Source organism: Ambystoma mexicanum, chromosome 12, assembly GCF_040938575.1.
Source record: "Ambystoma mexicanum isolate Mex_15411 chromosome 12, UKY_AmexF1_1, whole genome shotgun sequence".
Classification (NCBI taxonomy): Eukaryota; Metazoa; Chordata; class Amphibia; order Caudata; family Ambystomatidae; genus Ambystoma; species Ambystoma mexicanum.
In genome coordinates, this window is record NC_090936.1 from 928,663,672 (window position 1) to 928,675,931 (window position 12,260).

A 12,260-nucleotide genomic window follows, 5' to 3' on the forward strand; every position below is an offset into this window, starting at 1 on the left:
CCATTCTCCTTCTACAATCGCCTCGTTCTGAATCGCAGAGGGGCCTGGGACTTCCACCCCTGGCCCCACAGAATGGAGTAGGGCAGGCAGCTCAGTGGTACTACAAAAGTTGAACAGACCACTTAATAAAATCCAAATCAAACCCAAGATTTGTTAACCTTTACCCTTCTGTCAAACATAGCTCCAAAAGTGATTAGTGCAAAGTGTGAATTTCTCACAGGGTGGTCTTGAGAGCACAGTAACAAGTGTTTGTGGAACCAAGCAAGGCAGTAACACACATTCTGCAGGCCAAACCAAGAAAAGAGAGCCCATGACTGGAGAACACAATGCTGGGCACACATGTAGAGCAAGTAAATCACGCAAAACAGAAGAGGTGATGGCTGGAAGGTTTGGAATTAATCCTAACCTCTCGCATTGCTCTGGCCAATCCTCCAGACCATAGATCTTGCCTCCTAAGTCATTACAAAAGGGGAAAGATCATATGCAAATCAGGGTTGGTCCCACCCCAAAAGGGGCTGTCCACCCTGAACTGGAGTGGGACCAAGCCTGATTTGCATATGGTCATTCCCCTTTTGTAATGGCTTAGCAGGCAAAGAACTATGGTCTGGAGGGTTGCCCAGTGCAATGCCAGAGATTAACATTCATTCTAAACCTTCCAACCATCACCCTTTTGTTTTGAGCAAGTAAATGAACCTCCAGTGAGGGAGGGTGAAGCCTCACATTCTAACGTAGAGCGACAAAGAAGATGGGCGGAGATGACCTTGCTTGAACTGCTTGGCTGCAGCTAACAGGAAGCGGTATCACTGGCAGGAGCCTCCCAGGGAAGGAGGCATTGTAAAGGAGGAATGAAGGGACCGTGGATCGGTTGTGATTGCTGCAGCGGGGTACATGCAAGGGTTGGTGCAGTAAACAGGAATACACCGAATTCTAAAGCCTGCCAGTACTGGAAGGTTTATTAGGAGGATTTTCTGAAGTCCTCTTGTGAGGGGTTCAGGAAAGCTAACTTGTAGTATGTGTGCAGAGTTCCATCAATGTAATCCATACTCTCACAGTGTTAATATGATCAAGCAGTCTGGCTTCACTCTTAGGGGAGAGGGCTGGTACAGATTGTGTACACTCTTTATATACAAGTTGTGAATTAACAATTATCTGCAAACTGTAAGCAGATAGAATATTTGAATTGGACATCAAAAACAGGACATACAAAAGGGACACCAAAGACACTTTAAAATAAAGGTCCTACCTTTTCAGCAGGTTAGATACACTTTACCATTTTATAGTGGGGAAATGCTAGAACATATGGCTATAACTGTTTAAAAGCTTACGAGTTAAAATTACAGCCCACAAAAGTCTCACTCCAATATCCAGGCTTTCAAATATTGTATGTAAGCAATACTTTTCCATGCATTTTGTAGTTCTACAGAGTTAGAGTAGTTATTTCCATAGAAATGAATGGGACAGGACAAATCCACAAATCCGCTTTTGGTTATAGTGACTCACAAAGTGAGTTTTACTTAAAGGAACCAGGACCTTTGAACACAGCAGCCACCTAGCTGGAACGCTAAGAGGACCCAGCAGGAGAAGCAGACCCATTTTAGAATGGCAGAGGCCTGCTCTGGGATGACTGCAGAGATAGTCTACTAGCTCAATATAGAAAATGGTCAGATGGACTGCACATTCTGCCCAGAGTTGTAGTCGAGCGTGGGGTCAGCAGACCTGGTAATACTGCTCAAGCTGATGGATGCTATGGAGAAGGCCCATTGATGGGCTGGGGGACATGAGGTCATTTTGGATGTCAGGATTGGGTCTGGGTAGGCTGGTTCCTACCTCCTGTGCCAAAAACCCAATCCATGTCTATGGTAGACCTATCTCAAGCAACCCATAATGTGGTGCGCACAGCAGCACCAGTACCAGTGGTGAATCCTGAGGTGTCTCTTTAAAGCAGCTCACAGACAGTTTTGGTGAAAACAAGGATTCTGCAGAGGTAGAAGAATTGTTCTAGTGAACAAGAGGAGCTGCAGGGATGTGAATCTGGATATCCCACAATGGAGTCAGCACTTAATGTGAACAGCACTGTAGTGCTAGTTATAGTATATGTACAGCAAGGGCCCCTGCTCAGTGTGAGAGCTTTTCAGAACTATGAACATCAGTAAAGCACCAGAAGGCTGTGGAAGGACTTGGATCTGACTGCGCCTGCTACTCAAGTGGGTGGGGTGGAGAGGTGGATCCCCTGTTTGATAGTGTTAGAGAGAATTCTCTCTTTAGGCTGAATTTCCTTACCTAGTGAGTCCCCCAGCAGCTTTGCTGGATTTCTAGAGTTTGTTTTTTTTCCTCCTGCCAAGAGTGAGACTCTTTTTCTCCCACTCTTGGACATGATTTATGGTATTCCTTTGACTGGTAATGTGTTTTATGGGCTATGGGGTCCTTTACTCCATAGGGTCTCATGTGTTTTTCCTATGTGTGTTACACAGCACCCTCCGTGCAGTAACACAGGGGTGTCATAGTGACACCCCACCATAGACTCCATACCCTGGGACTGACTACTGTCTCCCAGGGCATGTAAAGTCACCATTGGCTTTACTAGTTCCAAATTATTAACAGAAACCGGTACAAACCATCATATTGTGGACGTACTGGTCGGGGCAATTCGATTGCCACGGGGTCTGTTAGTCGAGGGGGCACGTCTCCGTCCCCCCTGATCGAGTTTGGCTGGTGGCAGTAGAAACTACTTTTTATATTCGACCGCAAATATTTTCCTATGGGATTTTCCCATTGTTCGAGGCTACCAACTTTAATTATTTAATTCTCATAGCCTCGAACATACCGCCGGTTTATTTAATTAATATTAATTCTCCAGTTGGTACTTTTTGCCAAGACTCGATTCTAAAATGGCGTTTGTGTTCTCTTCTTTGACTCCAACCCAAGTTGAGCCCTTTGTTCCACTTTTGGCGGGCTTCTCCACAGAAGCCTCCAAAGTGGTGCCACTCTGTCTGGGTACCACAGGGGGTGTGGGAGGGGGTTTAGGCACCCTGGACTAAGTTACCTTGGTAACTAAAGTCGCACTCTTGTGTGATTGGCCCAAGTGGTGAGCCGGCCTGCTCACCACTTAGCATGTTTGAGTGACAGCTAGGCTGAGTGAATGGGGGTTTTCTGCATAAAAGCAGGGCTTTGGGGACTGGAACTTAAGAAGTCGCCACAGGACCTGAGAATCTGATGAGGGAGAAGCTGAGCCGACCTACTACGATGACACCACCGGTGGAGCCCTGCAGAACCGACTCACCACTTCCCGACGACAGAGAAGATCTCTCGGCTGGAGGGGCTTCTTCCCCTGACTGGTGGGCACAACCAGTTTACCTTTCTTTCTTCGCACCCCAGCCCGGTTTGTGGTCGAACTGCCCGTGCCAAGCACCCCGGCAGCCGGATAGCCACTCACCACTTAACCGCGAATCACCGGACCGCTCCTTGTACCTGAGAAACTCCGCGGCTGGTTTCTTCCCTGGCAGTGCAACGGACTCCTGTCTTCCTCCACGACGAGATCCTCTCTTCCCCCGGACGAAGCACCGACTTGCACCCGCTGCCAGGAACAACTGCCCCCGCTGGAGCGTTCTCACCACTTTAAGGTACCGTGTCCGCCAGGCCTCCCTTTCTAAAGATTGCTACAAGGTAATAATAACCCCTTAACCTTCTGGACTGGGCCGGCCGCCTTGACCCTCTAACTGGTCCCTTTCTTTGGTCCAATTCCTTTTTGAACCTTTACAAGACTTGTGTGCACTACCACCGTGTGACCTTGGACACATTTCGTTTGGATCCTCTGAAAGTGGATCTGGCCTCTTGAACTCTAACTTCACGGTTTTACTTTGCCTTCCTCTCTTGTTATGTTCTGATAAGTGTTGGGATCTGTTTCAACTTGTTCTCTGCTCTTCTCTCCCTTTTTAAAAACAAATTATTAGAGTGCCATCTACGTTAAGCGCTCACCGCTGTCTGAAAATAAGTGGGGCTTTACTTAAGACTTGTCTAATATTCTTTTAAGGGAGTGTATATCTTTTAGTGACCGTGTTTTTGAATTGCTTACTATTAGTGCCTGTGTGTTTTTCTAGATGTGGTTTTAAATAAATAATTATATCTCTTTTACACCAAGCCCTGGTCAGTGTTTACTTGTTCTACTGTGTTCTCTTGGCCTATTGTGAATACTCTGTATACTGCCTAACTCTTCTTGAGGGAAGTCTGGCTGCTCAGCCACAGCTACCAAGTGAATCTGTGTGGTACAGACCGCTACCAAGTGGGTTTACTGCCAAACACCTGTAGTCCTAAATCTTTTGCAGTGGTTCCAGAGGGAACTGCACAGGTTTCTGCCTAACAGATAGAGCAAGAGCTTCGCCTTCAGCAGGATATGTGACCGCAGCATAGCGCCCAGCAGACTCCTCAGTTTGCTACTTCGATCCCTCGGCTTCCTCGGAGTAAGGTCCAGTGATTCAACTGAGGACTGTCTTCAGATCCCCACAACCATACACGACCACTGGGCTGGGGGTAACTCTAGCCCATCAATCACTTGAGGTACTGCAGTCAAAGTTTTGGCAGCCACCCAAATATGAATGGCCACCGAACTTCCAGACATGTCATCAAACTTGAAAGGATACGGATTAGGGTGTCTGACAGACTGCCAGCAAGCCAACAATGGATTACATTCACTCAAAGGCTTATTTTCTGGGCTCTGTTGAGACAAAATTGAGGAAGACAACTGACAAAGCCTGAGGTTCACTGTGCAGGGCATAAAACAACAAGCTATTTTGGCTACTAAAAAAGACTACTTTGTGTTAAAAAATGTTGCCTAAAAAGGTAACTTTGGAACACATAAAAACACTGCCATCAGCCTACCCTGAACATCTTCCCTGTGTGAGGAGACTCACATAGGGACATGTGTGAAAAGGTACCTGTGCCCTCAGAGCCATAGCGACTACCTGGGTAACACATTCAAAAAATGGGTCACAGCACTAAGTGAGGTTTAATAGGAACCACATTTACCCAAACATAAAAATCAGAAATCTGTAAAAGTGCTGGGATCTCAAAGTGAGCCAGAAAACAGTAAAAAGAGGAAGTCCTTCCTAACATGGGCCCTTAACACAGACGACGCAAGAAGGTACACTGTTGAGCTGAGCAAGATAATGCCACTACAGAGAGTTGAGCCCATTGCAAGTCTCATACTACTAGCAGTTTTGAGTGCAATCATTCATCTCCCACTAGCTTTATCCCCAATGCTGCTATGCTGAAGTGAGCGCATTTGGTGGCTAGGGAGATCCTTGACACAACTTGGAACAATTATGAAGGAAAGGGGAGTATGGTCTTGAAGCACAGTGCTCACTATGGTGTGTGACTTTTTCTTAACGGAAATCCCTTCTCCGAAATACACAACCCTTATAATTAAAGTGTATCTCACTGCAGATAGGAATACACCTGTGAATAGAGTGTATAAATGGGAAGAACCAGGAAAGATATAAGGTCAGGATTTTAGGCCACTAACCTTGCAAAAATAGTCAGTAAGTACTTACACTGTATAATGTCACAGATGGCCTTTACAACACTTCGAGGTGGTTCAAGGGTTTTTATTGAATGTTTATGGCCTCTGGGGCTGTACTTCACTCTCTCTTCCATCTAAGCGTTTTCCTCACTAGCCCTGGTTCACTTATTCTCCAGGTTAGTATATAGAGCTTATTGGTCCCTATTATCTATGTTCTAACATTCTATCAATGAGGTCCTAAAGGCAATCGCCTTATCTATTTAAGTTCTCTCCAGGACATCCTGGTGTGGGAGTATGCTATCAATGATGTTGGTACTAAAGGAATTGTAGGGTTGTGCCTTACAGACACTCAAGATCCCGGCATCTTCCTCTTATGCCCTGATGTTTCTTTCCCTGTTGCTGACCATTTTGCCACTGCTCTCCTCTTTCCAATACCTCCTGTCCTTTTCTACAAGTACTTCCTCCGTCTGACCCTTTGGTGTCTCGCGCTCTCCTTCTGACTTCTGCCTCTGCCCTCTGATGTTAGTCACTACTACTCATTCACCTACGACTCTCCCCTCTCCAAACCACTGCTTCCCTCCCCTCTACACACTATTACCCTCTCCTCCACACTATCTCTCCCTCCTTGACACTATTACTCCCTCCTGTGTATTACTACTGCACCCGACCTTCTACTCTTTCCACTCAATCGTTACACTCTTTCTAACACTCTCACTGGCCTTGCACCCACATTCACCATACAGTACCCCTTGCTCTCGCCAACCAGTACCTCAAGTTTTCTTTCAAACTCCTCCATATTCCAGTCCATTGTTCTTACACCCGCTGGTCTCTTTGTCTGCCACCTCCTCCTTCTCTCACCCCTCCCGAACAATCCACAGCTTCTGGTTTCCTCGCCCTCTCCTTATCCTCCCCCTCCTTCTCCCATTGGACTTCTGGCCATGACCAATCTGGTCCTCTCTGCCCCTTACCCCCGCAAGGTTATAATAATCAATTTTTAAAGATTTGGGGGGGCAAATCCCTCCCTTTTGTTCCATGCAGTGCTGTCGTAATTGAATCAACGGCGGCCCACTTTACAAAGTGTGCCAGTTCATGTTACAGGGCCACGTTCCAAAGTAGGTACGTTATAGTCCTTTGTTTACTGTGGAAGCCTCTGATTGGCAAGTGCGTATTGCATTGTCTGTCTGAGCCAGCAAGACTTGATGGTGCATTGTGTCTGCTGGTGTTGGTCTGAGGTGCACATCGTCTCTGCTGGCTGCGCTGCTCTCAGTTGCTTCATTTGCTGTCTCTCTCTCTCTCCTTACTGGCACTGGCTGCTGGATGACTGCAGTCCTCTCACTTGAGGTGCTGGGGAGGTTCTATTTTGTGGGGGGTTTGCCAAATGACTGCTGCCTCTACAAGAAAGAGAAAGAAACTTGCCACAAGTTTATTGCGAGGTATGGAGTGATCCGAAGTGATAATATCAGGAAACATGCAGGACCTTGGGGAGGGGACAAAAACTTGTGCCCTGTCAATTTGCACATACCCTCTCTGGGGAAGGAATGACTCTGGCTTCCACAACGGTAAAACTCTCATCCCAGGCTGAGAAGGGGCCCTATCCCCTCTTGATAAGGTCAGATTACTGGCATTGCCACAACGCCTAGACATATTTAGTAAGCTGTATTCTAATTGTATAATGCAAAATGTTTAAACAAATCTGATGTAGAACACAACTTCAGATTATTAAAAAAATACATTTATGCTAGTACATAGTGATACTTTTGTAAGCGCTGAGTGGATAAATGTCTGCATTTGTGATGATAAACATGTATTGTGTGGAGAAAAAAATCGAAGAGCCAATTTGTAAGTTTATGAAATACAAACCAGCTGGTCTACAGAGTATGCTGTTCTTGATTACAAAAATCATTCAACTTATGATTTGAAATGCCTTTCTCGATACAGGAGGAATGAAATTCTCATAGGTAACAAAAAAAATCTTGGAAAAGAGATTGGGGAAGTTACAGTAACTGGTGAAGCATATAAAAGGTATACTGCAGCACTAGTTGAGTACCATAAGGTAAGTACAAAGTTGTCTATGGTTTTCAAACACTCCATATTTAAGGACTGTTGGCATTGCAAGACTAGCATAGTATTTAATGTGTGATTTGATTGCATGTTTAAACACCTGAATTCACTCACTTTCCTGTTGTAAGTTCTTACCAACTGAATTGATTCAATGCTGTGGAATGGGAGTCTAGAGCAATCTGAAAGTGTGTTTGTCCTTTGGCAAGGTAGCCCTTTTTGAGTAGCTGCAGCAAGGAAATAATACCTCTGCCATGTTAAGTACCATGATGAGCCACAACAATAGCAGGAAGACTCCCTTCTCTCTGTTGAACAACTTGTAATTGATGTGAGGGGTCAGAAATGAAAGCTGGTCACAAAAATTCCCTCCCTAAAACAGAAAACGAAGGATCTGTCTATATCAGGATGTCAGAAATCAAAAGCCGTCCTTGTGTCGAAAGGTTCTATCCTGACCCTCACACTATAAACAAAATAATAAAGTGAAAAGGGAAATGTCTTTAACCTGGTACTTGCAAAAAGTGTTCTCAAACAAAAATAGAATAGCTCCAATGTAAATGTTCCAAAAATGGAAACGACCTCAATTCCAGAGGGTGATTACGTTCCCCCTGGATTCTTCACTGGTATTACAAATGTCTTTGGGTCTCACAGTTCCTTTGTGTCTTTCTTGGCCCACAACAATCCTGTTAGACAAACACTGCTCTTTTTTATTGAATTTTTTTGCAACATATGTTTTTATTGTAACTTCGATGGTCACATTACAGGGTGTGGCACAAGAAAAGAACAAGGATACAATTGACATAGAAATTTCATTTTGTATTATTGTCAAACACAAAATCCTACCAAAAAAAACAATGAAGGGAAAGAAAGAGAGAAAGAAAAAAAAGAGAAAAAAACACACAACTAGGTACAATGATGTAGTTGTACATTGCCTGCTAGCTTTCCCACTTAACACCAGTATGATTACTGCAGAGCTAGGTATTTCAATATCAGAGGCCGAAAAAACATCTGTTCTCTATCAGACACATACTCTTTACCATTCAGCCTGCAAGGAGGACTGACATTTTCTCAATCCCCATTATCTCCCACACCTTCACCCACCAGTAAGAGGTGAACGGGCCCTCTGATGTCTACCAAAACCGTGCATGAGTGATTTGTGTGGCCATCAGCAATTGAGAAATCAAGTCTGCTTTGGGACCCACCATTCGAAGCATGCTGTCTTCAGGGACATCTCCAAACAAGAGGGTCAATGGACACATGGGGAGCTGGGTGCCTGTGATCTCCTAGATTTTGATCTCTTGCCAAAAGGTCTGTATGATGGGACAGTGCCACCACATGTGGGCTAAATCTCCCAACTCTCTGCAGCTATGCCAAAAGCGGTCAGAGTAGATAGTGTGGATTGCATGCAATTCAATTGCTGAGGGTAAAAGTACCAGGGGAAACACAGTTTGAGGGCCCTTTCCTTAATGAGAGTATATCGAGAGCTTTTATGCGCCCGGGCCCATATTTTCAGCCATGATTCCTGTGGGATTTCCAGCCCCAGTTCCCTCTCCCATAGCGGCATATATGGGAATTTTTCCCGCAGGGATACATTTTCCAGTAGACGATGATACGTTGAGACCCTATATGAACTTTGCCCCTCCAGTACCCTAGGTTCTATGCCCGTGGAAGAACAGCATCCTGCTTGCTTGACCCCAACATTAGACACCCAATGGCGTAGCTGCACATAGCGAAAGCGTTCCGATTCCAACAGATTAAACATATCCTTACTGATTAAACCTCTCCTTACATTCAATAAACATGAGTGGAGCTTCATCCTTATAGAGATCTTTTAGTCTTCAATTCTCTCCGGAGCCCCAGTTTTGGAACACGTTTGTACACATGCCTGGTGAGAAAGCAGGGTTCTGAAAGATCGGGAAGAGAGGACCTAGCCCAGATTTTAATCCCTGTTGCGCACATGCCTTGTCCCACGTCTGCAGGGTGGTGAGTGGTCACTAAAAGCCTGCCATGTGATCATCTCACCTCTCTGGGGAGGAAGGGGAGGTGACTCAAGGGGAAGGGGGAAGCGGCCTGCTCTATACCTTTCCATGTAGGTGAGTCCTCCACCATAGCCCATTCTAGCATTGGAACAATTTGGGAAGTTCGAAAGTATCTTTGAATCAACAGGACCCCATGCCCACCCAGCGCTGTTGCCCTAGTGAGGAGTTTACAAGATATCAACGGCCGCCTACGCTATGAGATAAACTGCCCCACTGCTTTTTGTAAGTCAAGCAACTCACATTCTGGAATTAGAATTGGTAAGGCCTGAAAGATATATAGTAATTTTGGAAGGAGAGCTATCTTGACATCGCAGATGCGGCCAGCCATGATATCTCCCCAGAATCCCACCACTGTAGCAGGTCCTCTGCCTCTTTCCATCCAAAACATTAGCCTTCACTAACCCGTTGTAGGTTGAAGTAATATGCACCCCCAAATATGAGAATTCTTGATCTGCCCAGTGAAATGGAAAGGTCTCTCTTAAGGTAGCCAAGGCTTCCGGGGTTTTCAGTCAGGCCTAGTCCCACAGAGTTCCCGTAGTTAATACAGAACCCTGATACCTCCGCAAACTGGTCTAGGAGGTCCATCAGAACTGGCAAAGGGGATAGTGAATCTCAAAGAAAATACAACACATCGTCAGCATACAGAGCTACCTTATGGCCTTTCCCTCCATATGTGAAACCAGAGATAGAGGGATGGAGGCAGATTCTTTGCGCCAGTCGCTGCATAGCCAGGGCAAAAACCACAGGAGACAGGGGGGCAACCCAGCCTGGTTCCTTTGCCCAAGGGAAGCAAGGATGACCAGAGTGAATTAACCTTGATTCGGGTGATGGGAATCTGGAAGTTAACGAACACCAGCTTAGAGAAACTCGCCCCAAACCGTATGGGAGCAGCAGTAACTTCAAATAGTCCCACAATATCCTATTGAACACTCAATTAGCGTCCAAGGAAAGCAGGGATAATCTCCCCGGGATTTGAGGTGCTAGCGCCACAAGGTGTACCACCCACCTAACGTTTTCGTGTGAAGCTTGTTTTTTTTATGAAGCCCTTCTGGTCAATATCAATTAGGGCTGGGAGGACTTCCCCAAGTAGGGTAGCGATTACTTTGCTAAATAATTTGGTGTTAGTGTTTAGGAGCGCTATGGGGTGGTAAGATGAAAAGTCCTCTGGATCTTTCCCCAGCTTCTGGATCAGGATAGTGACTGATTCTGTCTTAGCTTCCGTCACGGACACAGAAGTCAAGAAAGAATTAAACAGCTTAGTCATATGTGCCATCAGTACAGTAATACATGGTTTATAATATTTATTAGAGAAGCCTTCTGGCTCTGGCGCTTTACCTGACGGGAGAGAGCGAATCGCTAGGGTGCATTCCTGGGCGGTTATGGGCACTTTTAGAAGATCCCACAGTTCCAATGGGATCTGGGGGAGATGAGACTTGAGCGAAATCTTTCATTACGGATTGATCTCCTTGGTGTGCTGCATAATTTGCGTGATAAAATTCCTCCATTATGCAGAGTTTCCCTGTCTCTGAAACCACACGTTGCCCCGTTCAGTTCCCAGCGGCTCAATGTAGTTGTGTGGCCATTTTCCGTAATTTGGCATATAAACAATATATTGGCCTTGTACCCCTTCGTGTAGAAGTATTGCTTTATGAGCAGAATGGAGTGCGCCACCCTTCTCATGAGGTGCGCCTCCAAGCCCGCTTAGCCACTTTCAGAGTGAGCGCTGAGACCCTTTCTGCGCGTTTTCCCTCTCTTTCCTGAACCTCGACCTTCGAGCTGAAATTGGAAAAGTTTTCTAGCCCGCCCCGTTCCGCTGATTTCTCTATTGTCTCGGGAGGATAGCTCAGCGCAATGTGCTCACCTTGGAAGCAAGACGAAACGGAGCAACACAGGTTCGATCCCCTGGTCTGCGCTTTGAAACCTCTGGGTATTAAGCGCATTATAAATAACCTATCATATTATACACCCTCGAATAACAGCTGGCTTTCCCAGCGTCCCAAAAAGTGCTAAATTCAATATCCCCAGTGTCATTCTCTTTGAGGTACTGTGCAATAGCCTCGGAGATATGAGTTCTTACCGCCAGGTCTTCTAAAAGGAAGTCATTCAGCCGCCAGAAGGGTTTGAAAGATGGAGAAGGGCGGGGCAAGTCGAGCATGAGTTTGAGGGAAGCATGCTCAGATAAAGCCTTCGGGTGTATCTCTATGCCCTCCACTGACGGCATTAGAGAATTAGTAACAAGGAACATATCCAGTCTGGAGAAACCCTTGTGGACGCCGAGTGGTCCCCCTGGTGAAAGAAGCACCACGCTTCAATTAGGTAGTGCTTATGCAAGAATGTAGTGAGAGCGAGAAAGTTCTTCTTGTCATGGGGCATTGGGACTAGGGATTTATCCATCGTTGAGTCGACTACACCATTAGTCACCTCCCAAAATTATTTGCCCTTCGGCAAATTCACCCAAAACCCTGGAAAAGAGGCCAGAAACACTTCTTGTTTGTCTTTCGGGCTGTAAATCAATGCAAGGGTTACAATGAGGCCATATAGAAGTGCTGTGAGTATTATATACCTCCCTTCTCCGGTATCGGGTAATATTATCCCCACACTTAATGTCACCATATATATGGTTGCCGGGAAAGGCCATAGGTGACATTATT

General features: G+C 45.7%; 1 protein-coding gene across 1 annotated transcript in view; it reads left to right on the forward strand.

Moving 5' to 3' along the window:
* Window positions 1-12,260, forward strand: part of CFAP54 (cilia and flagella associated protein 54) — a 3,669,934-nt gene that overhangs the window by 2,180,153 nt on the left and 1,477,521 nt on the right. The window contains exon 32 of the mRNA XM_069629416.1: window positions 7,454-7,568. Within this exon, the coding sequence (XP_069485517.1) occupies window positions 7,454-7,568 (115 nt within the window). The remainder of the gene's footprint in view (window positions 1-7,453; window positions 7,569-12,260) is intronic.